Source organism: Lissotriton helveticus, chromosome 12 (assembly GCF_964261635.1).
Source record: "Lissotriton helveticus chromosome 12, aLisHel1.1, whole genome shotgun sequence".
In the NCBI taxonomy this organism is placed as follows: domain Eukaryota; kingdom Metazoa; phylum Chordata; class Amphibia; order Caudata; family Salamandridae; genus Lissotriton; species Lissotriton helveticus.
In genome coordinates this window covers 690,130,768-690,158,689 of record NC_136073.1, presented here as the reverse complement: position 1 = coordinate 690,158,689, position 27,922 = coordinate 690,130,768, and the positions used below count along the sequence as shown (strand labels likewise).

The 27,922-nt window shown below is 47.1% G+C and overlaps 1 protein-coding gene across 1 annotated transcript in view; it reads left to right on the top strand.

Annotated features, from left to right (window-relative positions):
• Positions 1-27,922, top strand: part of VAC14 (VAC14 component of PIKFYVE complex) — a 1,984,055-nt gene that overhangs the window by 1,755,772 nt on the left and 200,361 nt on the right. The window contains exons 16-18 of the mRNA XM_078670682.1: positions 5,465-5,639; positions 23,197-23,315; positions 24,775-24,854. Of these exons, the coding sequence (XP_078526808.1) occupies positions 5,465-5,639; positions 23,197-23,315; positions 24,775-24,854 (374 nt within the window). The remainder of the gene's footprint in view (positions 1-5,464; positions 5,640-23,196; positions 23,316-24,774; positions 24,855-27,922) is intronic.

Below are 27,922 nucleotides of genomic sequence, written 5' to 3'. Positions count from 1 at the left end.
ATTTTTCAAAGTTAGGATTGGAAAAAATTCTGACCCCAATACTGCTATTTGCAGATGACTTGATCTTAGCAAGAACCCCAGTGTTGTGGATCAAAAGCAAAGTCCTCCAGAGCTGTATGAGACTACATCGGGAGAGCTGAAAGAAAGTTGTAGAAAGAGATGTTGCACTCTTGTGAAAGCCTACCCTCGGCCATCCTGCTAACTAATACAGCATATACTTGTATTGAAAACAAAGCAGACACAGCAACTTTCCCCAAATCCATCGAGAGAGAAACCACCACAACTAACAATCTAATCGACAAATGCTGGAAAGAAAACCTGATGCCTAAAGGAGGCAAAATAATAAGAAGGAGATCTTCAATGAAGCTGTGAAATTGAGTATTGAGGAGATTTTCCACCCAGGGACAAACACCCTGCCCAACTCGGTAAAAATAATGGCCACTATCAAATCAAATATATAAAAGAATCTCATTGATAAAACCCACGAGGCTTTAGACACACCTAAAGGAGTTTTCTGTCACAAAATATGTTACTACAATGGATGTGCAAGAACATACATGGTAATATTAAGATCACAAGATGAACACCAACTGTTTTTAGAAGCAAAAATCAATCTACTACACACAGAAGAAAATATAGAAACAAATTGGACCAAGCCCAGAGCATCAAATGTGCTTGTGAAGTAGTGTCGAAAGACACACTCCTGCACATAATTTTCCTGTGCCCTCTGTGCAACGTATCCCAGAAAAATACGTTACAGCCACTACTGAGAGGTTCTGGCATTACCAGACGAGAGGAGAGGGTGACTTACCGACTGTCGGATCAAAACTGGCATCCTGGAGAGAGTCATAGCTTTTCCAATGTACTGGTGGAAAAAGACTCATAATAAAGCAGACAAATTAGCCACAAATAGAATAGCCTCAGCTCAAGGTGGACGGTTGCACCAGATGAAGATAACAAGACTGCTAAACCTAGCCTGTACATAAGGGGCCTTTGACGAAACAGCCTGCTTAATAACTTCAGGGAGGAGCTCCAAATAAGGAGACAAATCGCACACAAGGAGGAAGTTGTTCACTTTGCTATCAATCAGATCGGCCTTCTATACTAAACTTAAGTGTAAAACTTGAAGGTATCTTCTTCTTTTCAATTGCCACTCCTTCTCCTCTTTGCCATTTTAGGTTAAAGTCTGGTTTGCTAAAGACATCTTTGAGACATTATGAAATCTTTTTTGGGGATGCATTTCGCCCATTGCTTACCACTGGCTTTGTGTTTTGTAACTCATAGTTGCTTGCTTTCAATTTGCTGGTGTTATTTGTTTTAGGCTGTCCACCATGTCTTTGTCTTTCCTGTGGATCAAAATATGTTTACCCCTGCTCCTTGTATTCTTATATGAGATCAATTGTCAGGATGTCAGGACCTGACTTCTGAGGGAATTTGGTGTTTACTTTTATTTCTCTGATTTAAAAGTGAGAGCATATATGTGACAATTTTGCTGGCTACTTGGGGCGTGAAGCAAAGTCTTTTTCTAGCGCACAACAAAATGTAAATGTCTGTAAATGAAATGTGCAAATATTTCAGAATATATCATAGTTGGGAAAGAACAAACGAAGCACATTTGTTTGTAATTCTGAAGTGTGGTGGATGCAAATATTTTAATACAATCAAGCAATTCAATACACTATGTGATGCCATTTCCACACTTTATCGTTTGTGTTCTGTATGGTTTTATCAGTAAAACTATATGTCTGTGCAAATGTAATGGTCATTTCATGTGTTGTCTGAAATGTCAGTGTGCTACCATACCATGCATACTCCACTCCACTTTTTAACATTCTGCTCCACTCTGTGCAACTCTACACCCCTTTACTCTACTCCACGCCCCTCCGCTCTATGACCCTCCATGACATGCCACTGCACTGCTCTCTACGACATTCCGCTCAATGCCACTCCTCGCAATGCCACTTCACTCTACAATATGCCACTGCACCCTAAGCCACTGCCTTCTTTGCTACTCCACTGTTCTATCCTCCACTCTAAGGTCCCTTTACTCTATGATCCTCAACTCTATGCCCCTTTACGCCACAACAGTCCATGCCACAACACTCTACAATTGTCCACTCTGTGAGAACCTACTCTATGCCACTCCAATCTACTCCACACAACTCTAGAAACTTCAGTCTTCGCCAAGCTACCACACTACTGCACTCCACACTGCACCACTCCACTCTGCACCACTCCACTCTGCACCACTCTACTCCATTCTGTTCCACTCCACGCTACTACATTCTATTCTACACCACTCTACTCTACGACACTCTACCCAACCCAACTCCCTCTATGCCACTCCATGCCACTTTACTTTAAACCATCTCTTGGACACTCCACTCTACGCTACTCTATGGCAGTCCATTCTGCAGCACTCTTCCCTCTGTGCCACTCCACTCTATGACACTCTACTGTGTGAAACTCCACTCTGACACTCCAGTCTATGACACTACTCTGCGATACTCCACTCTATATGACAATCCACTCAATGACACACTACTCAACTCTATGCCACTCCACTCTACAAAAATTACTCCACTCTATGCAACTCTCTCTAGAACAATTTACTCTACTTTGCCATATACCACTCCACTTCATGACAATCTTTTACACTCTATGCCCTTCCACTCTAGAACAGTCCACTAAACGCCAAAACACTTAACGATAATCTACTTTACTGTATACAACTCCCTCAATTCCACTTCCCGCAACTTTACTCCACTCTATGCCATTCCAGTCTACTCCACTATCTACTTCTCTCTACTCTACGCCCATTTACTCTACTCTATGATATTGTACTTCCTCCACAATATTGTACTCCTTCCACAACACTGCACAACACTCTACGACACTCCTCAACATTCCACTCTAAGCAACTCCACAACACTCAATGCCCCTCCAGGACACTCCAATCTACTACTACTCCTCTATACCAGTAACGTTTAGCCATGGTGAGCAGCAGCCACGCTTGTGTACAATGTGGGTAAAACACATTGGCAAAGCCAATAGCTCTTGTGTGGCGAGACATATTGGCTTTGCCAATGCTTGTTTGTTTGTTCTTCCATTTTAGTTTCTACTTTTGCTGCAAAGTGCCTGCTTTTATAGCCACCAAATTTTTTAGGAACAAAATACTTTCATGATTTTTAATATTCACTTTTCACCCTTTTCTTCCCCCTCCCTTTTAATACAATTTTATTTTGGTTGTGTTAATGGCAACTATATAAAAAATGGAATCTAATAGCACATGCACAGAAAGGGTACCTATTGTATTTGTGTTTAGTTTATTTGGCACTGCACAAAGAGGATCTGACCGTTTCCGAGGAAGTAAGGCTCCACTATGCGCTTCCTCACGCCTTCCATTCTGAAGTAGCCGCTTCACCTTAGTTCAATCAATCACTGCATTTATAAAGCGCGCTACATACCCGTGAGGGTCTCAAGGCGCTGGGGGGGGAGGGGGGCCGCTACTGATCGACGAGCCAGGTCTTGAGGAGTCTTCTGAAGGCCAGCAGGTCCTGAGTCTGTCGTAGGCTGGTGGGGAGAGTCGGAGAAGGATCTTCCGCCGGCGGTGGCCCTTCGGATACGGGGAACTGTGGCGAGGGCGAGGTTGGCTGAGCAGAGGCTTCGGGTGGGGATGTGGATGCTGAGTCGGTTGTTGAGGTATGCAGGTCCGGTGTTGTGAAGGGCTTTGTGTGCGTGGATGAGGAGCTTGAAGGTGATCCTCTTGTTGACGGGGAGCCAGTGCAGGCCTCTCAGGTGGGGTGTGATGTGGCTGCGTCGGGGGACGTCGAGGATCAGTCATGCCGAGGCGTTCTGGATTCGTTGCAGTCGTCTCAGGAGCTTGGTTGTTGTTCCTGAGTAGAGGGCGTTCCCGAAAGTCAAGTCTGCTGGAGACGAGGGCCTGGGTGACGGTTTTCCTCGTGTCGGGAGGGATCCATTTGAAGATCCTGTGGAGCATGCGGAGGGTGTTGAAGCAGGACGCGGAGACGGCGTTGACTTGCCTGGTCATGGAGAGGGTGTAGTCGAGGACGACCCCCAGGTTGCGTGCGTGGTCTGTGGGTTCCGGGGCTGACCTAGTGATGTGGACCACCAGGAGTCGTCCCAGGCTGATGGGGTGGGTCCGAGAATGAGGACCTCCGTCTTGTCAGAGTTCAGCTTCAGTCTGCTGTCCTTCATCCAGTCAGCTACGGCCTTCATTCCTCTGTGGAGGTTGGCTTTGGCGGTGTGGGGGTCTTCGGTGAGGGATATGATCAGATGGGTGTCGTCGGCGTAGGAGATGATGTTGAGGTTATGTTGTCGTGCGACGTGGGCGAGCGGTGCCATGTAGATATTGAACAGCGTCGGGCTGAGGGAGGATCCCTGTGGGATGCCGCAGATGATCTCGGTGGATTTCGAGCGGAAGGGTGGGAGGTGGACGCTCTGGGTTCTGCCGGAGAGGAAGGATGTGGTCCAGGCCAGGGCCTTCTCTTGAATACCGGCGTCATGGAGGCGTGCTGATAGGGTGCGGTGGCAGACTGTGTCAAAGGCTGCTGATAGGTCCAGGAGGATGAGGGCGGCTGTTTCTCCTTTGTCCATCAGGATCCTGATGTCGTCAGTGGCGGCGATGAGGGCGGTCTCGGTGCTCTGGTTGCTGCGGAAACCGGATTGGGAAGGGTCCAGGATGTTGTTAACTTCGAGGTAGCGGGTTAGCTGTTTGTCGACAATCTTCTCTGTCACCTTTGCCGGGATCGGGAGCAGGGAGATGGGCCGGAAGTTCTTGAGGTCCTTGGGATCCGCCTTGGGCTTCTTCAGAAGGGCGTTTATCTCGGCGGGCTTCCAGCTGTCCGGGAAGCTTGCTGTCTCGAAGGAGCTGTTGATTGTTTTTCGGAGTTGGGGCGCGATGGTTGTGCTGGCTTTGTTGAAGATGTGGTGAGGGCAGGGGTCAGATGGGAATCCTGAGTGGATGGAGTTCATGGTTTTGATGGTGTCTTCATCGTTGATGTTGGACCAGGCGGTCAGGCGCCTGGTGCGGGTGGAGGTCGCGGGGGTGGTGGTCTCGGTCGTGGGTGCGGGGGTGTCGGAGTTGAAGCTGTCGTGGATGTCGGTGATCTTGCGGTGAAAGAAGGTGGCCAGGGAGTCGCACAGGTCTTGTGATGGTGGGATGTCGTTGGTGTTGGAGCTGGGGTTAGTTCAATCCTTTATTTATTTCTTGACTTGTGCCTGATCCTCTTGAGGACTTTTCTTCTATTAATAAGCATTTGAGAACCTGGCTGTTCCCGAAATAAGTCACAACTTGTCTGTTTCAGTATTGCTTGTAGCCTGCACTCTGGTAGGACTTTATATGTTAAATTATTACTTAGAAGCTAATTTACTCAATAAATAAATAAATATTATAACGTATCCAGATCGTTCTAACATTTCTGTCTGTGTTTTTCACTACCAGGCAGCTCTGTCTCCTCCTGAATGCAGAGAATATCTTCCACTCCATGGCAGACATCCTACTCCGAGAGGACGACCTAAAGTTTGCCTCCATCATGGTACAGACTCTGAATACCATCCTGCTGACCTCGTCGGAGCTCTTCCCGCTGAGGAACCAACTCAAGGACCTGAAGACACCGGTAGGTCCTACTGCACCCTTGGTGGGTGAGAAAAGTGAAGCTGCCATCAGAATGTCCAGAATGCAGCAGTCAAGGTGCAAGACGCACCGCTGCGCTCCATATGGCCAGGCCACCTCCATGCCTGTCCCCGTAGCCTAAATCCATGTTAAGTTCTCCTTGTGAACATCTTGGCCTGCACTGAGAGCGCAGGGGTAAAACGCTGCTGCTGTGCTGACCATTGTATGCAATCACCACTGGGCTCCTACATGTGGTCACTCTACTCCGCTGCTTGTGAGAAGGTGTCTATGGCTGTCCCAATGCCTACTGTGACGCTTCTCCTCAGTTTGACATATTGCTTCCCGCCTTTTCCCTTCCCCAATCAAGCAATGTGTCAGAACATTGGGCCCAATGTACTAAACTGTTTTGCAGTCGCAAAGCCTGCGATTCGCTAAAAACCGGAGTTCAACTGCAAAGCAGGCAATTCCAATGGACAAAGGACACATTGCGAGTGGGAAAGGGACTGTTCTGCAATGTAGGTTGTAAACCTTTGATCTGATAGACATCCTGAGGCCCAGTGCATGCTGCCCCAATGTGATTCAGAAAAGAGCAACTTTTTCTAAGCAAGAGTGCAGGGACTGTTTTTTGTATTTTTTAAAGTGTGCATTTAGTGAATGTGAACGCAGGGATGGCCGCCTTTATCCCTTGAAGTGCTCTATGCCTGAACTTGCTGCCATTCACACGGAGTCCCCAAAATACTCCTACTTTGTGCATATTCATGAGGCAGTTGTTTCTGCAGCTCTCTGCTACTTATTTCAACAGATAAAGTGCACAGCTCTGATCGGGTCCCAAACCCAGTCTGTGTGTAAAAAACATTGAGTAGTTTGAGATGCGACCTTTGTACAGGGGCCCTTTGTTACTGTGTTTGCTTGTAGTGCCTTTGTATTACTGATGCCTCACCTTTGTATTTTACTTGAGTGTAGCCACATCCAGCACCCATCATGCTGTCGGCCTCCACACACCTGTCACTTGATGTGCCGCTCGAGGCTACAGACACTGCGGGCAGTATTTGGAGTGCAAGGACATCGCCGCTTTTGTAAGCAGACTTGGGACCACAGAGCCAGGATTTCTTCACGGGCGTGTAGCGGGACTGCGAGGACCAGGGGGCCAAGTACCACCTAATCGGCCGCACCTGGGTTCTCTTCTCGCTCCGCCCCCACGCCCATATCAGCGCCTCGCGGCCCCCGCTCCGCGGGAGCCGCTCGAGGCTACAGACACCTCGGGCAGTATTTGGAGTGCAAGGACATCGCCGCTTTTGTAAGCAGACTTGGGACCACAGAGCCAGGATTTCTTCACAGGCGTGTAGCGGGACTGCGAGGACCAGGGGGCCAAGTACCACCTAATCGGCCGCACCTGGGTTCTCTTCTCGCTCCGCCCCTACGCCCCACCTCCTCCTGTGTTTCCTCCTTTATTAAGAGAAAACTTGACGCGCACGTGGGACGCGCGCGGGACTAAGCTCGGGGCTAAGCCCGGGCAAAGGGCGGGCCGTTAGAGGCCGGGAGAGACCGGACCGGGCCACCCCCCTAAGTGTTTGCTTAGCAGGACACCCTAATTCTACTATTTGCCTGGTTCCCGCAAAGTATGGTGTTGTTGAATATGGCAACTAGGGAAACAAGGAGCAAAGCGGCCACCCTGGTAACAGGTATCCTGGACAGTTTCCTTGTTAAGGCAAATACTGTGGTAAATAAGGGTCTTACAGCCCTAGAAAAACAATTATCAGAAGGGCTGGAAAGCTCGCAGCTTCCTCAGGGTCATCTATGAATGTTAGATCCCTAGAATTGCTGGATGCTACCCATCTATCTCTTATGGATAGCATTGATCAAACAATAGAGTCAGTGCTGCCGCAGTTAAGGACACCATCTAACCCACAAAGGGTCGAGACTCAGTCCATACCATCCATGAGTCGACGCCTCCCCTGTTATTTCATCCAGTTTCAACTCGGGAAGAGGGGGATGTCCCTACTGCATCACATCATAGGGGTCTTCGGGAGGGTGCGTTTCCGAAAAGGAAAAGACCTGGGCAGTCAAAAGGTGCTAAGAGGTCCAAAGTAGATTACATTCCAGACATCACTGGTAACAGCACGGATGTCTCAGGAACATCTTCTGCCATGATCGTCACCGAAACGGCAAGCCCTTTACACCCTGCCCACAACCACATACCTCCGCACACTGGCCCGTTCATTTTCAGAGGGGGACTCTCTAACTCCTCGGACGACATTATTTGCTCCCTCACTGACATCATTAAAAATCTGTTGGACCCCTTGTCGGCTAAACTCGACTGTATTGAGGCTAGACTTTTGGCCATAGAAAAATTAAGTGGGGGTAGGGCGGACCAGCAAGGGTTGCGATCAAGTACTAATGGAGTAAACGGGATAAATAGTGGGATTTCTCTTCCGCCTAGTGCTTCTACTGCTGTGATTTCAACTCTGCCCACTCCCTCCCTCATGGCGAACGTCCCCATAGTTACCCCATCCCAACCTGTCCCATTACCTCTCCCCAGGCAACTCCCTCCGGTGCCTCTCGTCAGGAAGTCGAGGTTGCCCACTCCGGCTACCACAACGAGGCAGGAGAGAGCGCCCAACGTAACGGTTGACCGCCCTAACTGGACTAGCAACAGCTATAACCGGCAAAAAGTAGTTAACTTGGCTCTAGAGGCGGCGGCTTATACCGTAATCCTGATTGGGGTACCTGAGCTCTCTAGTAACGTGGTGGAATCTTTTGACTCCCTACGTAACAAAGTTATTAGCTGGTTAAATGTCTACAGGCCCCTACCACCTAATCTGAGAGGAGAAGTATTGATGGTTAGGAGGGTCCCATGGGTTGGGTACACTGTTAAGAAAAAAGGGGGAGACTGTATCCTTGTAAGCTTTAGGAATTCCCAGATTGTGCCCCACATATGCAATTGGCTCGGGAGTTCAGGGAATACATCCATAGAATTGGTCCCGCTGTCGTTTTTTTATCCTAGTGGCGGAGATCCGACCTTGGGGGAAGACGACGGCTGGACCAGGGTGGGATTTGCTATTGATGGGTCAAGGTATAGGCCCCCCTGTCATGATACTCCTGCCTATAGCAACTATGTTCACTCCAATAGATACAGCTGCCTTGACCAGGTTGATTGACTCCCGATGGAGGCACGCGATGGGGTTATTGAAGGGGTATTTTCCGATACTGCTTTGTTGGGAACAGGGACAGTTGCTACTATTAACACCAATAATGACCCTGTCGTACCACTACTGGAGAGTACAACTACCACTAGCACCCAGGGCTATCCTGCCAATCTATCGCCGAGATTACTCCATTGTAACTTAACACCTCAAGCTCCAATCGATCTGGGAGTCCCTGTGGGGCAAGTACTACCGGATAGGTCTGTATTACCATCTATAGACAACGCTGCTGAGAGGACGAGGGGAATGGCATTTAAGACATCTGCAGGACCCGTGAAGGTCCTCTCCTGGAATGTTGCAGGCATCTCCAACAAATTAGATTCTAATGATTGGGACTCTTTAGTAGGCAGCAAGGATATCTGTCTCTTTCAGGAGACTTGGGCTAGGGAACCCTTTCCCAGGGCAGGTTACGCAACCTTCTACATCCATGCCAAGTGGAATGGTAAAGGGAGGCCTTCCGGTGGACTCGCTATCTGGGTGGCCAGTCATATTGGCTGTAGAGCAGAGATAATACCAACTTACTCGGAGGACATTCAATGTGTTCTTCTCAAATGGCCAAACGCCTTCAACCTGCCGATTGTCAATGTGTACTCGCGCCCAGTTAGTGCGTCCATGGAATCACCCACCTTGGATGATTTATCTTCATTTTTGGGGCAACTACCCGCCGATTGTAAGATACTGATGGGCGGAGACTTCAACTGCCACTTCGAACCACTGAAAGGTTTGAAGGAGGGTGCCCTAACTGCTAAAGACGACTATTGGGGGATTCCCCCGTGCTAATCCAAAATCATGGTTCCCTCTAGCGGTGCAGATTATGTCCTTAACCTTGAATTTCGCCCTGAGGGCCTGTAATGGGCGTACTCCATCTGATACCCCTTCGTCGTGTACCTTCAATAGGAAGGACCACGAATCGCGCCTGGACTACATTTTTGTAGATACGGGCATGTGGTCCAAGGTTCAGGACTTCAGGGTAATAGAACGATCAGATAGTGACCATAATGCCCTTTGCCTAGATATGGCTCACCCTGCCCCTGAAGCAGGGTCGTCACTTACAGACTCAAGTGAAGACACAGGGATTCTGGTTTTATGCAACAACAGACGTAGGGTAAGATGGGGGAAAATAGTAAGTTCAACAGAGCGCATTATAAAAATTTACGAACTGGCAATCCCAAAGTTAGCCGAAATGGACGGACTAATTAACAAACCTAGACCCACTGATTTCAATGAGAAATTAGCCCAAATCCATACAGATTTAGTGGGAATTTTAGGAGTGGTTTTTTACCCTGTGGTGGTGATCAGGAAGAAGAGGACTCCAACCTCAGCCTGGTGCAACTCCACTTGCAAAAAGATAAAAACCGAGCTGATTTTTATGATAAAGTCCGGTACCAACAAGGACAAGGTAGTTGAGCTGAGACGTAAATATAGGGAAGCCATTGCCCAGGCAAAGTCAGAATGGGATTGGGAAAGATGGCAGGACCTATCTCTGGCACTGGAAACCAGGGATTCTAGAAAATTCTGGTCTCTAGTTAATACAGGTACAGGCGAACCAAAATCAGCAGTGGAGCCAAACATCGCTGCCTCCGTATGGCAATCCCATTTTAGTAAATTGTATCAAGACATTCCTGAAACTACCAATGAGGTGGCCCTTGACACTACATCTGAGTCCGCAGACAAATTAGAATTCACACTGGGTGAGGTAGTAAACGCCATGGAGAGATTGGCGCCGGGGAAGGCCCCAGGACTTGACAGACTCCCTGGAGATTTGTTTAGATACCATCCAGAGATCTGGGGCCCATACTTCTTAATCATATTTAATTCTATCTTGGGAGGGATGGAGATCCCCTGTACTTGGCTGGGGGCAGAGATAGTACCGATTTTCAAAAAGGGCTCTCCTCTGCTCCCAGCCAACTACAGGCCGATCAGCCTTATAGATGTACCCCAAAAACCTTTTGCCCGCCTTCTCCTGGACCATCTTCTTGACTGGATGGAGGACAATGCGATCCTTAGTCCCCTCCAGGCGGGCTTCAGGAAAAACACGTCCACCATGGATCAGATTTTCCGCCTCGTCCTTCTCTACTGGAAAACGGTGAGGATTGAGGGGGGGAGTCTGTACATGGTGTTTGTGGACCTGAGGTCCGCATTTGACTTGGTTCCCCGTAAGAAATTATGGGAGGTTCTTAAGGAGTTGGGCGTTCCTCCACAATTGCTACAGGCCATAATCAGGCTCCATGAAGGTAATTTTGCCCAGGTTAGGTGTGGGAGGGATGGAGCGTTGTCCTCTAGGTTTCCAGTTCTCAGGGGGTAAGACAGGGTTGCGTTCTTGCGCCGACCCTGTTTTGCCTCTTCGTTAACAATGTCATATTCCATCTTGACAATGTCAGGGACAACGACGCACCTTGGTTGGCAGGCAGGAGGGTTCCGGCTATTATGTTTGCCGATGATAACCTCCTGCTCTCCAAATCACCGATGGGGATCCAACGGATACTGGATGGGTTTGGGGATTTCTGCAGGGCGCATGGCCTGGAGATCAACGCAGAAAAAAACAAATTCATGGTATTCAAGCCCTCCACTACAACTAGGCCCAATCCAACCCTGGGATCTGAAAGGCTGGAAAGGGTCAGAACGTTCCAGTATTTGGGGGTAACTTTACACGAAAGCTTATCATGGGGTCCACAGATAGCTAGATCTCGTTTAAAGTTATCCCAAATGGCGGGGGCAATTCTGAAGGTCGCGAATTCATCGACCTTTAAACCCATTAGTCCAGCCCTGGAGATGTACAAAACCCAAGCCAAAGCAGCCTCATCCTATGGTGGTGAGCTGTGGGGTCATAAAGCTGGGATAGAACTTTTCAAGGTTGAAAATAATTTCCTTAGACGCCTCTTGGCTCTTCCCCAAGGCACACCCTTGCTACCTTTGAGATTAGACCTGGGGCTCCCTTCAATAGGGGATGAATTGGCACTAAAACCATTGAGGTTTTGGCACAGGCTCTGGCCTACTGGTGAACTTGCCCATTATAGGGAAGATCTCAAGCATGTCTTGAACCTTAACCATCGTGACAGAATTCCGTGGCTGGCTTATATCAAACGAGAATTCTATCGCTTGGGACTTTCTGAGTTGTGGGGAGTCCTGAAAGAGGTTGTCAAGGGGTGACACGCAAAAGGCTCGTTGAGATCTTTAAGGACAAAAGCCTAGTTTCGCTTGTGTGTGCGCCCAGAGTCGGCACTCTAACTGAACAATTTCTGGACACCAAAAATTCTTTTTACTTTGAAGGTTTTATGGACATTATATTTCCTATTTTAGCAAGGAAACTGTTCATTCAATGGGTGCTAGGCACCCTGCCCCTTAAAACTTTTACTAGCAAATGGACATCGTTGGACGATAAAATCTGTCCTGGGTGCAGTGAGAATGAGGAGGACGAACCACACATGTTGTTTTTTTGCCCTGCCTACACTAGACCGAGGAAATATTGGCTAGTTTTGTGAGTCTATTCCCTACCAGGAAGAGAATCGAGGAGGAACAGGGAGACGCCGATCTGAACCAGGAAGAAGACGCCAGTCGAATCCAGGACGACACCGGAGAAGCTGAAGGATCAGAGGACCACTGGAGCGAAGAGTGGTGGTGTCCCTCGGAGGAGGCTGTCAAGCGGCCGTAACTCAGGAGAGTTACGGCAGGCCAAGTGAGTGACCGGATTCGGGGGAAAGTCGGTACGGGAGGAAGGGGGGGGAGCGAGAGCGGGCGGATGTGGGTGGGTTGTTGAGGAAACGGGCATTACTGCAAATACCCCGGCTCCTGCTAAAACAGTCCCTACCCGAGCGCACTGACCTAATTCCCTAGCCACCCCTCCGCTGCATGTTCTGCACTTCCAGAAACCCGAGTGTGACCTAAAACCAAGTGGCCATATCGTTTTGGAAAAGACTACGGAACCTAGTATCTTCGGTTTTTTTTGTTACTTTTTCCCTTTTTGTGCACATTGGTGTGGTGAAGGGTAGCCTAGCCTAACTACAGTCACAACCAGAAGCACTCCTTACTCATGGCCTTTCTTTTCCTCTCTTTTTGAGCCTCCGGGAGGAACCAACCACGGCGGAGGACTCCAGACTAACCCCTTTGAGCACCAGCTCAGAAGAAGACGAGGAATCCCAGGTCTTACTTCTGTTTCTTGGGGCTCGAGAGACTCTTTCTGTGGTTTTCCCCTCTGACAGCGGAGCACTGCCTGCCCTAATCAGCGTTACCGCTCCTGATCCAGTTCCACCACCGCAGCAGTCCTCCCGCCGCCGCTACTTCCATCAGCGGCCGCCGAGCGGAGGACTGCATCACCCAGGGGGCCGAGCGGCAGGAGGAGCCGCCAACGTCATCTCCCGGCACCCGCGGCGCTATTAATACAGCGCAATCTCGGCGGAGCGGGTGTCTTACTTCTGTTTCTTGGGGCTCGAGAGACTCTTTCTGTGGTTTTCCCCTCTGACAGCGGAGCACTGCCTGCCCTAATCAGCGTTACCGCTCCTGACCCAGTTCCACCACCGCAGCAGTCCTTCCGCCGCCGCTACTTCCATCAGCGGCCGCCGAGCGGAGGACTGCATCACCCAGGGGGCCGAGTGGCAGGAGGAGCCGCCAACGTCATCTCCCGGCACCCGCGGCGCTATTAATACAGCGCAACCCCAGCTCCGCGGGACGGCGGGCCCGTTTAAGCCCGTTAAAGACCGGGTAAGACTGGACTGGGCCACCTCCCTAACGTTTTCGTTCATATTTACACACTTTGTCTACGCCTTTATTTTGCACACCTGTGCTTTTATTTATGTGCCAGCACAACACTACTTCTCCAGGACAAATTTTATTTATGTGCATTTGTACTAACGGGGCTACTGTATACTGCGAACCATGTCAACCAGAGGTACCAGGAGTAAAACTGCACAAAGTCTGGCACAGGTTACTGGCCCGATTGATCAATTCATTACCAGGGCTAATGAAGCTATCGACCAAGGCATATTGCTCCTGGACCGACGTGTTTCCCATGACTTGGACCAAGCAAGACGACGAGTTTCACATGACTTGGCCCATGCAAAACGGTCCTCTCTAGGCCCTTTGGCTCAAGCGCAAACTCCCATTCGTCAACAGGAGAGGGTCCCTGTTACAGAAATACGAGCAGAAATCCATGGCATGCCCAACTTGGTTAATTTGTTGGCATCCCCATCGTTGCTGGACTCACAGATAAGTCAGACTCTTGATGCAACGCCTGACATCTTTGCGAGTCCGGTTCGGGTGGACCCTGTACAGGCTCATCTAAGGGGGATAAGGGAGGGAGCTATTCCAAAGTGGAGTAAATTAAAGAAAAGAAAACATAATAAAGCAGCTAAACCACTGTCCAACACCCAGGGGGTGGGAAGTTCTATATCAAAGTCAACAGGACTTAACATCCAGCCGAATGAACGGATCACTGAAAATAACACAACTAACCCCCCCTCAAGTATCGAGGACCCCAATGATATTGTTAATATTACAGATGTTGAAATCATGGGCGAAGGCAGCAACCAATTATTGGCCAGGATTGAAGAATTTATTACGATCCAATTGCAGCCAATCCAAACGAGCCTTGCCATTATTGAGAAACAATTAGCAGCTGTGACTTCAACCCTGAAAACTCTAAACAATCCAAAGGGGCCGAGGGGTGGTCACTGTAGGGGGCACAAAAAACAAGATTGCCACTATCACGACAGGGCAAGGTACTAAAAACACACCTGTCGGATTGACAGACCCAAAATCAAAGCCCTCCCAAGATACGACTAATAAGGTCCCTGATCCGCAAAAAACCCCAGCCCCTAAAAATTTTCCTACTAAAGTTGTCCCTAAAACTGTTGCCCCAAGCAATCAACCCTCGAGATTCCATCATATAGGAGAACGGGTTAAGGGTGGGGGAAGTCAGTCCACAATTCCCCCAATAAACCTCCCTCCTGAAGCAAGCCCATTTGTGGTCATTATGACGGGGGTTCCTGAGTTGAGTTACAACACTGAGGAGCCCATCTGGTCTTTAAAAATAAAGTACAGCAGTGGCTGAACATCAACAGACCATTGCCACAAAACTGTGTCAGCAGGATCAACATGGTGCGCAGGGTTCCTTGGATTGGCCACAAACTTAAAAAAAACTCTGGGTGACTGTATCATAGTCAATTTTGAGGATCCCCGTGCTGTTGATCATATCTGCTCATGGGGCTCCTTGGCCAAGGAGGACGGAATATGCACCAAACATTTATCGTTCTTTTACCCACCAGTAGCCCGTAACATCGAAGGCCCGGATTGGTCCTGGAACCAAGCGGGCAATTGGGACAGGGGTTGGAACCAAGTAGGCAACAGGCAGGGGAGAAGAGATTGGGCGGATTGGCTGGGCAACGATAGGAGAGACACTGTGTTTAGAGAAGGATGGGGGGGTATACCAACCTCTAACAGATACAATTGCCTAGAGATGGTCGATTGACCATCATCGTGTATTGAGCAGGTTAGCGCAGGACCATTAAATTTAGATGTTAAACTTGCGCAATCAGCCATAAGCTCTATTAACGACCGATCTCCTGAGACCACAAATAGACCAACTGTAATTTCAATCCCACCTAACAAACCGTCCATTATTAAATCCCCAGATAGCCTAGGGTCTCTAGCGACCAAGGCGGATGGCCCCACCACCGCCGAGGGGGAAATTGAACCCATTCAACCAGTGGAGATTCAGAACGACAGGGAAGTTTCTGGAGGGTCTGATAGACCAACGTTTAGAAGGAATTTACGAGTGGGAAAAAATAGTCCACCTACAAAAAGATACAGTTTGTCCCTACTACCTTGGAACATCGCGGGTCTTTCAAAAAATCCAAGGACCCCACTTTCCTAAGCTTTGTGGCCCAGTTTGATGTGATCTGTTTACAGGAGACCTGGGATAAGGGTGAGACTCATTTGGAGGGTTTTAGCACATACGCCACACCGGCGTATAATTCGGGCAGAGGAAGATGCTCTGGCGGCCTTTCCACTTATTTTTCCAACTTGGCTAATCTGACAGTAACGAACCTGGACACCATAAGCTGTTCAGACAAACATAGGCATTTTTTTCAAACTTTCCACATTAAGGGGAGAGGGTCTCAGAGTTTGCTCTTAATCAATTTATACAACAACATCCCAAAAGAGGAGCAAAAGCTGGTTTTAGAAGAACTTAATGGAGTTATTAGTAAGAGGCTGGGAACAGAGCAAACGGACATATGTTGCATAATAACAGGCGACTTCAATTGTCATTTGTGCGACCAAATTGGGACAGAGTTATGTGGCATAGTTGATCTAAAGGGTGATCCTTGCACGCATTTTGAACACTCTACCTTTGGTCATTTACTAAACACTATGATGCACGACCTGAATCTCGGATTTGCAAACGAGTTAAGCGATCCACAGGTAAACTTTGAACCTACATTTACTGGCCGGGGCCTAGTTTCCCTCATCGATTATATGCTGGTCTCCACCAATTACCATCACAGCATTCGGTCTTTTAATACCGAAAAAATCGCACTGAGTGATCATTATCCGATCAGTGCTACTTTTGACATGGGCCCCAGAGATAGTCAAGCTATGGACCTGGCAGAGGTGCTATACTGCCATGGGGTTTCTCTGGCATGGTTTAACGGTTATGTAATTAAGTGGTGCAAAGTTAACCCTGAGAAGTTTATGCATGATCTAGTGTCTGACGACCCCAATCCCTTTATGATATGCCTTGAAGATAATCCCAATCCTTCAATGGTTGTAACAGCTTTTGGGGAAATTACATCTAAAATAAGCAGCTATCTAGTTAGAAAGAGGAAGAATTGTGACAGGGATAGAACAGTGGGCTGGTTCAGTTCTGGTTGCACCAAAGCACATCATCATCTAAAGGAAGTACTGAAGAAGGTACCAAGAGACGAAATTGAGGTCAGGGGGGCAAGAGCAGCCTATAAACTTGCGTTACACAAACGCAAATCGGAACTTAAGGAAGCGGCTTGGGAGGCCTTGCGAAAGGCTAGTGAACTAAGAGACAATACTATGTTCTGGAGAGAGGTTAATGCCCCTTTTTTTAATGACAGAGAAACAGACTCAATCGAGATCGCTATCGAAGAATCTGTCTGGGTCAATTATTTTACAGATTTGTTTAAGAAAGATGACCTGGGCAGCTTAGAAAATTCCATTCGAGCGGACTCATCCACACAGGGTCCTACACCAGTTGGTGCTCCTGTAAATGCCTTCCCACTAGAGATAGTTTTTACACTAGCAGAGGTTGAGCTGGCACTATAGGAAAGCTCTAAATCTAAAGCCCCAGGTCCAGACGGGGTTCCTATTGACATATATAAAGATAACATAGATCTCTGGGCACCGCTACTGACCAACGTTTTCAACAGCTATAACATCATTGGTTTCCCAACCACATGGCAGGAGGCAATTGTAGTGCCCATTTTTAAAAAGGGAAACCGTCAGGACCCCAAATGTTACAGGCCGATTTCCCTGTTAGATTCAATGATGAAAGTAGCCGGCCAAATCATGCTGAATAGACTGCAATCTTGGGCCAAGGATGTGGGTATCCTTTCCAGGTTTCAGTACGGATTCAGAGCAGGGTTGGGGACCATTGAGCAAGGTCTCAATTTGGCACTAATCATAGGGGAATATATGGCAGCTAAGAAAGGCGACCTCTTTATGACATTTGTCGACCTAAGCTCAGCCTTCGACTGCCTTAGTCACAATGTTATGTGGAATACATTGACTGAACTGGGGATTGATAAGTCCATTCTTGATTTTTTTTAAAGGAGCTTTACAGGGGGGCAGGCGCGAGGGTGCGACATGGGAGAAATGGGGAATGCACGGCAAAATTCCCCATTAAACAAGCATTAGAAATGCAATAGGTCTCGCAGCATTAGAGTTAGTGCTTTTAGAATTGTTTATGGGTTTTTTTGTAAATCTTTAGCATTTTTGTTTCCTGTAGCCAATGCTAAAGAATTAAAAAAAAAAAGCCATAAACATTTCTAAAAGCTCTAACTCAAATTCCTTGAGACCTATTGCATTGGAAATGCAATAGGTCTCGCAGTAGGAAAGTTTGAGCTATAGGTGTTATTTATTTTTTTGTTTTTTATTTATGTGTTGTTTTTTCTAAAAAGCTAAATTAATAGCTTTCTTCTTTACAAAGCCAATAGTTATAATTTTTGTAAATGTGACACCTCTAGCATTTGTAAAGCAACATGTTTTGTATTAACGGGACTTATATGTGACTTATATGTATTGATATTAAAAAAATCAATGGCTTTAAAAAACAATTAATAATTAATACGTAAATAAAATGGATTTTATTTTATATTGCCAATAGCTTAAAGTTTATTAAATATATTTAGTGAAGATGCTGTGGTTGCGCTGAGTGAGGGTGAGTGAGGGTGAGGGTGAGTGAGGGTGAGGGTGAGTGAGGGTGAGTGAGGGTGAGTGAGTGAGGGTGAGTGAGGGTGAGTGAGTGAGGGTGAGTGAGTGAGGGTGAGTGAGTGAGGGTGAGTGAGTGAGGGTGAGTGAGTGAGGGAGGGTGAGGGGGTGAGGGGGTGAGGGGGTGAGGGGTTGAGGGTGAGTGAGGGTGAGGGTGAGGGGGTGAGGGGTTGAGTGAGAGTGAGGGTGAGTGAGGGGTTGAGGGTGAGTGAGGGTGAGGGGTTGAGGGTGGGTGAGGGGTTGAGGGTGAGTGAGGGTGAGGGGTTGAGGGTGAGTGAGGGTGAGGGTGAGTGAGGGTGAGTGAGGGTGAGTGAGGGTGAAGGTGGGTGAGGGTGGGTGAGGGTGAGTGAGGGTGAGTGTGGGTGAGTGTGGGTGAGTGTGGGTGAGTGTGGGTGAGTGTGGGTGAGTGAGGGTGAGTGAGGGTGAGGGATTGAGGGTGAGGGGTTGAGGGTGAGTGAGGGTGAGGGGTTGAGGGTGAGTGAGGGTGAGGGGTTGAGGGTGAGTGAGGGTGAGGGGTTGAGGGTGAGTGAGGGTGAGGGGTTGAGGGTGAGTGAGGGTGAGTGAGGGTGAGTGAGGGTGAGGGGTTGAGGGTGAGGGGTTGAGGGTGAGTGGGGGTGAGTGAGGGTGAGGGGTTGAGGGTGAGTGAGGGTGAGGGGTTGAGGGTGAGTGAGGGTGAGGGGTTGAGGGTGAGTGAGGGTGAGGGGTTGAGGGTGAGTGAGGGTGAGGGGTTGAGGGTGAGTGAGGGTGAGGGTGAGTGAGGGTGGGTGAAGGTGAGTGAGGGTGGGTGAAGGTGAGTGAGGGTGGGTGAAGGTGAGTGAGGGTGAGTGTGGGTGAGTGTGGGTGAGTGAGGGTGAGTGAGGGTGAGGGATTGAGGGTGAGGGGTTGAGGGTGAGTGAGGGTGAGGGGTTGAGCGTGAGTGAGGGTGAGGGTGAGTGAGGGTGAGTGAGGGTGAGGGGTTGAGGGTGAGTGAGGGTGAGGGTGAGTGAGGGTGAGGGTGAGTGAGCTACATCTAATGACTTCAGAGGACTGCTTATAGACTGTTTAAATTACAACCACTGTCGGTAGTAAGTACTATTGACCCTGATAACACCCTAATATATGTCCAAAGTCACAGTTTGGTAGGACTGGGCCAGACCAATGTATATGTTTCTATAAGTGTAGTCAGGACCATACAAGGGTTAGTTGAATAGCCTTGGCGGAAAACCCTGCTTCATTTTTTCGTATGAAACGATCCAGAGCGCCGCCTCAAATTGACAGGCGAAAGTATGATCTAAACATTACTGACATCTCCATCCTGAGGCGTGGGGTCTATAGCGTGACAGCTCGGTCTACACTTCATGCCCTTGGACGAACGCGGATTGGCTGTTCCGTTCTATGTGTCAGGAGCTCAAGGCTGACAAAACTGATGCCGAACTCCTAAAGGAAGTTTTAGAAAAAATGCGCTTGAGATGAGTAGCAACCAAATCGAAGGCAGGCAGATTTCGCTTCATTTATATCCAGTATCGTTGTTGTCCTGAGCGGCACCCTCGGGGCAACAGAAGCCGCTGCCATTGCTAAATAAAACAATGCAAACAATAGTTTAAAATATGGCGCGCTGAAGGATCTTAAATACAGCCTTTAACCCCTTAATCCTCGCTAATTGTACAAAACACCCACTGTAACGCAAGAGTCGAAGAGCGTTCTGACGTACCTTGCCTCGTAGTTTTTGCAGATGCGTAAGAAGTAGACAGAGGACTAACGCTTCCCCAGGGTAGGGTAACGGGGCGGCCATTTCAGAAGAGAGCGTTTCCGGTCGAGAGGAATGGCAGCTTCTCGGATGGCCACCATACCCTGAAGATTTGCCGTTTGATGGAGAAAGTAAACACAAATTGAGACAGAACACTTTATTGGTCTAAATGGAGGGAGTCTCCCTTCCAATTAGAAAGCCTGCTTGTGCGTGAGCTTGAGGTCCTTTCTAAGCAAGTCTGGTGAAGATATAAAACACTTTATTGCATTTCGGGTTACGTTATTAAGTGGAGAGGTCATTGAGTCGGTACTTGTTTTTCTAGCCTCTCCAGTGCATGTTTTGTTTGCTTCTTTACTTTTGTAGCAGGTAGTAAGATCTGATAATGTACCCCGAAGGACGGCAATAAGAGACTATACAAAAATGCAAATTCAAAGAAATCGCCCAGCAAAACGTGTGCTCAAAGTCCTGAAACGCAAATAGATTTTCTGCTTGTGACAGGCCAGCTGTTTCTGTAATTCTTACACTATTACGTGATTATGCATGGAGTAAAAGTTTTGAACGCGACATGGCAGGCAGGGGAGGGGGCGGAGCGGGGGTGTGGGAGGAGTGCGGGAACAGACGGGGAGGAGAGTAGGAGGAGGAGAGTAGAGAAGGCACGGCCTAGCGGCCGTGCAATCAAGAAGTGAGGGGGTGGAGCTGGGGGAGGCAGGAGAGTAGGAGGAGGAGAGTAGAGGAGGCACGGCCTAGCGGCCGTGCAATCAAGAAGTGAGGGGGTGGAGCTGGGGGAGGCTGTGTGAGAGAGTAGGCAAGGCAGGCGGCTGGGGGCATGTGCACGCGCATTTAAGCTCAATGCGCATGCGCATTGAGCTTAAATTTCTCGTGCACTGCAAGGAATCGCCACGATTCCTTGCAAGTTGGGGATAAAGAGTGGATAAGCCACCATAGACTCGCAAGCTCGATGCGCATGCGCATCGACAGGCGAGACCTAAAAAGGGGTGCGCCAAGGCTGTATATTGGCGCCACTTCTTTTTAATCTATATATCAATGGCGTGGCTGACCATATAATGAAACTTGATGTAGATTACGCCCAAATAGATGGTAGTGCTGTTCCAATTCTACTTTATGCAGACGATGCAGTCATCATGGTTAGAACACAGTTAGGCCTACAGAAAGCACTGTCTAGTTTTTCCGATTTTATGAGGCTAAGAGGCCTAAAGATAAATGTGGGAAAGACCTTCACCATGTGCTGCTCGTCGAAATCTAGTATCCAATGTAAAACTTTTTTAAATCAATCAAAGGTTAGCCAAACAAAAAACATTTTCATATTTAGGCATTATGTTTAACTGTAGGGGTACATAGACGTCTGCCATATCTACCCGCAACCTGGCTTTTTCTCGAGCCATCGGTGCATTGAAGCAATTCACAAACAAATTGGGTGGCAAACCAGTCCAAACCCTTCTTGATATTTATGCTGCAAAATGTGTATCTACAGCAACCTATGGCGCTGGGGGATGGCGAACTGCCAGGAGATACAGACAAAGGAAAATGTTTTTTTTCCGATATCTCTTGCCTGTTCCGAGGTCAACCCCTAGCACCATTTGTCATAAGGAGCTTGATAGGGTCTATATATCTGATCTAATCCAAATTAGCCCAATTATGCTGTGGCACCAGATACGGACCTCAGAAGACACCATTTTTAACAGACTTATTATTGGTGACTGCATGAAATTAGAGGGGGTCAAGAATATTATGTGGTTGTCCTACATCAGAAATTTCCTAACCACTTTAGGTCATCCAGAACTATTTGATTCCCCTATTTCGTGTGAATCAATCTCTAAAAAGTCTCTCAAGAGAAGCTGCCTGGCCCTACTGGAAGACAGACGTGATCTGTCCGAGAGAGGCAAACCTAGTATCACACAACATCATCTTGTGTTACATGGACAGGGCCTAAACCAATATTGATCCCCAGATCACTCGAGCTACACTAGATCGTTGCTATCTAGGATGAGAACAGACAGCTTTTTCAGATTGATAACTTTTCCGAATATAAATGATTGGTCTCGCAATTTAATTAATTGCCCATGTGATGACGTCTCAGTACAGTCCAATATACACTCTGTTTTCTTTTGTAAATACTTTACTTGGGGAAGAAAAAGATATCTACTACCCCTTTTAAAATCATGGGGTTGAGGCAGTGTAGACCTGCTCTGATTAAGTTGTATATGTTATAAGATGACCTGACTATTTTAGCAGCAGCAAAGTTTTTAAAATATTCAATTAGATGCAGGTTGTTGATGCAATAGGGAGCGGCAGCTGTAAACCGTAACTAATTGTATATGATGTATTTTTAACTTACTGACCGCATTGTTTTGCATTTTAGGCCTGTGATGGCTTTTTATAACACCTGTATACTTTGTATAGTTTACAGCCTCTAGTATTTATTACAGTGCGGCTTTTATGCTAAATTAGCCTGTTTTTATCGCCCTCTATGAAATGAATTGATTTTATATTTGTGTGTAACTGAAATGTTTAAATATGCTTATATGACTTGCCTTGTAAAGTCGAATAAAGCTACCTTTGAATTGAATTGAATTGAATTGGCTAGTGCCACTGTGCAGGAACTTGGGCATTAGAAACTACTTACAGTCATACAGAATTCTGAAGACAAGTACCCTGCACTATATGGTTTTCGCAGTTGCAAAGTATCTAATGGCCATGTGGCAGATAAGGGGAAAAATACTAAAAGATTGATCTTCTGCTAAATGTGTTATGAAATGCAATGAAATAGAGTTAATTGCCTCCTCATGCCTAGATCCTACAGGGAATTGAACTAGCTGTGTAATGCACCCTGCCTTGTTTTTATTGCATGTTTGATGTGTTTTAAATGTTTTCTAATGAATCTTTTATGGTCTCAAATGGCCGAAATAAAGAATTTTTGGATTGGTTTGGATATGCCCCACAGTGGTACCTGGAGCCTCTGGGACCAGCTGGAGACATGTCAGGTCGTAGTTGTGAGAGTCCCATCTCTTTGGCCTGTGATTTTGAAGGGTGTGGTAAGAGGGTAGGCCGTCTCCTTGTAAACGTGGGCTCACCGTTGCAGCCCTCCCACTCTATCAGGCTAGCATGGCCTTACACTTGGGTTCTGTGGAAATCCAACATCGTTCTTGTGTCTCCTCCCACAGGAGAGTCGTAACCTGTTCTGCTGCCTGTACCGCTCCTGGTGCCACAATCCTGTGGCCACTGTCTCCCTCTGCTTCCTCACCCAGAACTACAAGCACGCCTACGACCTCATCCAGAAGTTGTATCCTTTTGGTCATGGACACACTTGCCCACTTCTTCCCAAGTGTCATCTCTCACTGTGCCAACTTTTGTGTTGCTGTCTCCCTGTCTCAAGTATTTAGGTATCTTTTACTAGTTCAATATTTTCTGTGTACTCCATTCCTTACACTTTGCTGCCAGCTCTTCAGTTGTGTTTCGTCCTCTTTTAGTCTTTCGTTCCTTTTTTCTTAAACTGAAAAAGGATCTCTCATTCATAAATTACATTTTTCTAGACTTGCTTTCGCTCATTCACTTTAAATTCACGTTTTGTTCCCACTGCCTCTTTCATCTGTTTTTTGTCTCTATCGTGAAGAGTGGTTTCCCTCGCATCTTCTTTTTCTCACTCTCTTTTCTGAGTCTGTTAATCTCTTGATTCTCCCTTCTGCTTTTCTATATTTTGATTTCTCTTCCTTCATTTGTTGCACACCTAGTCTTTGTGTTTTCCCCGGTCATTCTATCATTCTCACTTACGTTTGGCTTTGTAATTCACTCCTCATCCACTCCTTTTGCTATGAATGAGGTACCGAATTGTGAGGTTTGACAGAGGGGGAAAGCACCAACAGGCAGCCACTCTGGATTTGCATTGTCGCAGTCGGGGGTGGCTGGAGTAGAAATAAGATGTGCACACCTTCAGAAATGGAAGGTGATTTGACTAATCCATACTGAAAACATTTGTGCTGCGGGATTCATCGTTCCTAGCAGCAATGGTGGGGTGGCGAGAGCAGAGCTAGAGGCTGAGGGATGTGGAGAGAATGCCTGTGTCAGAAGGATCCCAGCTAGAAATGCTTAGAGACTAGGGAAGAATAATGCAGGAAGAGACATGCCTTGGAGGGGAGGAGTGCAGAGAGATGCTGTGCGACAGCAGGTGACGCAAAGTAACTACAGAGGGACGTTTGGGCTGGAGAGTTCAGTGAGCTGAGAGGGAGTGCAGAAGTGAGAATGAACTTCTTACGATGGATAAGAGTTGTAGTGTACAATCCTACAGCCACATCAGAGCTGGTGACCGGTGAGACTACTTGTGGAGGCCGAGGCTTGAAGATGGAATAAACCAAAACAAGTGCCAGTACTGAAAATTATTAAGCAATTATTACATCACTGGTACCAATGTCAGTCTGTCAAAAGGTACCAAGAAACATTAATAATTTTCAGTACTGGCACTTGTTTTGGTTTATTCTATTTTGACTCAGCCTTACTGAGTAGAGTCAAGGCCCTTGGTTGTTCCTTGCTTGAGGCGTGAAGATGGAGCACCTCCAGAGAACTGGAGAAGAGGAAGAGCTAAAAGTGACTGTGGAGGACCATACTGACTCAGGGTGACGGGGGGTGGTGTCACGGACAAGAGTGTGTGCTGGATTGAGATGCCCTGAGACTAAAAAGAAGTGGACCAGGGAAGGCCGCATATATCCCATTCTCCTCAGGTTCGCATCCTTGACAGACTGCTGCAGTGGGGACCTGGAGGTCACCGTGGATTTCCTCACCGAGGTGGACAAGTTGGTGCAGCTCATCGAATGCCCGATTTTCACATGTAAGAAGCCACTTAACTGCTTGTCTTTTTCTTGTCTTTAATGGTGTGCCTGCGTGCGCCTGCTATCCTGTATTCTGCATTAGGCCGTTCATGTGTGTGGAGGTCACAAGTGTGTGTGTATATATATATATATATATGTATGTATGTGTGTGTTGGTATAATCGTGCATCGGTGCATGTCTGCGTGCTCTCATGCGTGCTGCTGGCGTGCATTCGGAGGCCTGCATGCATGCCCTGCTGATAGGATCGCCCTCGTTGTAGCAGTAAGTAGAGCAGAAGTGATGCTAGTTGGCGAGCACGCTTTCAGAGAGAAGGTCCATCGGGGACTGTAGCGTGCTGTAGCCCTGAAGGCAGATGGCCTCGCTGTGAACTGAGGCTAACAGAACGTGCTTGCAGCAAAGGCAAGGCTAGCGGACCCAGGCAGCGTGCCCCACTGTGAGCACAGATGCATTGCATCTCTGCGCCTCAGAACATCAGAATTCAGCTAGGATCACTGTCAGCACGAAGCAGTTCACCTCAAAACACCAGGTGCTGGCCAGGATGCACCGCGAACACCTAGGAGCGCAGCCTGTTTGCAACGAACCTCAACCTTTATGCAGCATAAAGCTGTGTGGGTGATAGGTGTGCTCTGATCTCGCAAGACTGGGCACTGTGAAGACAACAAATGTCACTCAACCGCGAAAAGACACAGGCTGCAGTTAATATCGCATATTATGGCCCCGTTGACTCTAAAAAGCACTGGGAGATCTAATCATCAAAAACACTTGCTTCCGCACATATAGGTGAAGTTGTCTCACAAGTAGTGAAATAAAAAAGCTGAAATGACCATAGAGCGCCTTTTACTGCTGGTTGGTTGAGTTGTGTAGTTGTTGTTATGTCATATGCATTCACAGAGGGCTTGAGGTACTCCAGGAGTATGGAAGTGCTCTAAGCTGGCCAGATATTAAACAAGCCCAAGCACAGCTCAGAGTTGAGACCTCAGGTGGTGGCCTGACACACAAGCTGTTGTCCAGCAATATACCTAAAGAGACTCTAGAGAAATTGAGTGCCAAGAATCAGGATGTGTAAAATTATTTGTTATGAGACAGAGGGGGGCAGGCTTTTGGCCAATGTGTGTTAATGGGGAGGTGGGCTACCGTCAGACCTAGTTCTTTTTAATGGGGAAATGCTGCACTATTTAGAACTTCTTAGCGACGTCGTCCACGGGATGTGACGTCAACAGAGTCCATATAAGCCCTCCCCTGACGCACTGACGTCAGTTTCTTCTGTGATCACATTCCGTGCTAAAACGCAGAGAAACTTATAGAAACTGCTAGGAAACAGTGTGCCCAAAAATAATTTTCTTTTTGTAAAACATTTATTCTATTTTATTTCAATATTTATTTATTTTAAACTGAAAGGCACGAGAATGCCAGAACGGATCTGGAAAAGGAAAGCCCAGTTCTCCATCATTGTTTCATATTTTCATTTTTTTGTGTTAAGGTCCAGCGTTGGCCAAGACCTTTTCATTTTATTACAATTATATTTGTTGGTCTGCTATTGTGTCATTCATATTTTAGTTCTGCCCACTACAGCATGCATCATGATCCAATGAGTGAGCCCACTTCAGCTATTGCAAACTTCACTTGCATTCTGCTCTTTCCCTAGAGCACAACTGCACCCAAAGTAGTTCCCTTCATTGACAGGGACTACTATTGCAAACAGTGCTTTTTGAAGATAAAATAAATATTTTTGGGTTAGCCAATTTTTTTAAATACATATTGGTTAGGGTGCGGCAGGTCCTCCACTAATACATTAAAAAAAAAAAAAACGAGACAGGCATTGAAAAACCCAAAATGCATTTGTTAGCTTTCCGAATGTTCATGTTTTTTTGCCAATACTGAACAGCATCGGCAAAAAGAAAAACTAATAGGTCACAAAGGTAGAACCTATTAGTTTTGTCACTACTTGTTTTTTGTTAGAACGCTAGAACATGGCTATGTTACTTTTATTTAAATTGGCAGCTGAAGAAAGACTGTGTCTAGTTCTTTTTAGAAGGGAACTGGCACGTGTCTGTGCCCAGTGCATTTCATTAGGGAACTGGAGCATAGCTGTATTGATTTCATGTAAATGAGGCACTGGAGCAATCTAACAAACGTGTGCCCATGCATTTGATTCAGTATCAATGCAGGTCTTTGCCCGGTGCATTTCAAAGGAAAGCCTGGGTAGTGGTAAGCAAGCCCACAGTTATAACGAACAGTGTATTGTTGGTGCCACCTGGGCATAGCTGTGCCTCTTGTATTAAAGTCAATCGTGATATCCGTCAATGTACCTATCTGGTAAGTTAATTTAGTTTTGTGGGTTGCTCTGATCTTTGACTCTCACTTTCTTGTCACCAAGGGGTGTCTTTGTGTAGCTAGCTGTAAACGGGTCAATCCTCATATTTGGTTCCAAATGCAGGTGGCAGGTGATAATTTCTAACAGTCCACTATAATTTTACGATTAATGGGCTCCACATTGGGATTTGAAATTGGCATGTTATCCTTGGAAAGAGCAGGAGTTGTTTGCAATGAACTAGGTTGATAGTTGAAGGCCTGCTTGACCAGGTTGTTTATGGAACACTATTTCACTGCATTCTAACCAGTTATCTAAGTACTAGTCTAGCTCCTCAACGCCTCCAGTCAGTGTATTGATATATGCTTTTAGAAGACCCTGAGAGATTTATTTCCCATTCTGCTTCTGCTGCGATAAACACTAGAGAGTCTGTTTTATTGACTACTTAAATTTCAGACTCCCAGAATAAGACTGAGACCTTAACGTACAGCTTCTGTCAGGTACCACGATTTACTGTATGTCCTCAAGGTTTCCATCCTGATGGTGACTCCCGCATAAAGATTTTAGTGTTGAAACGCATCAATACACATTTGTGGATTTGTCTGACAAATATTTTTAATCCATAATTACATACACCAGTATGCATGCTAATTCTGCGTCTGTTTTCGGCGTGCAGAAAATTACCACTATGCTAACTTGGAATAGTGCATATTTTAATATGTTTACACTTTTTTTTTTTTGAAAACCTTTATTGAC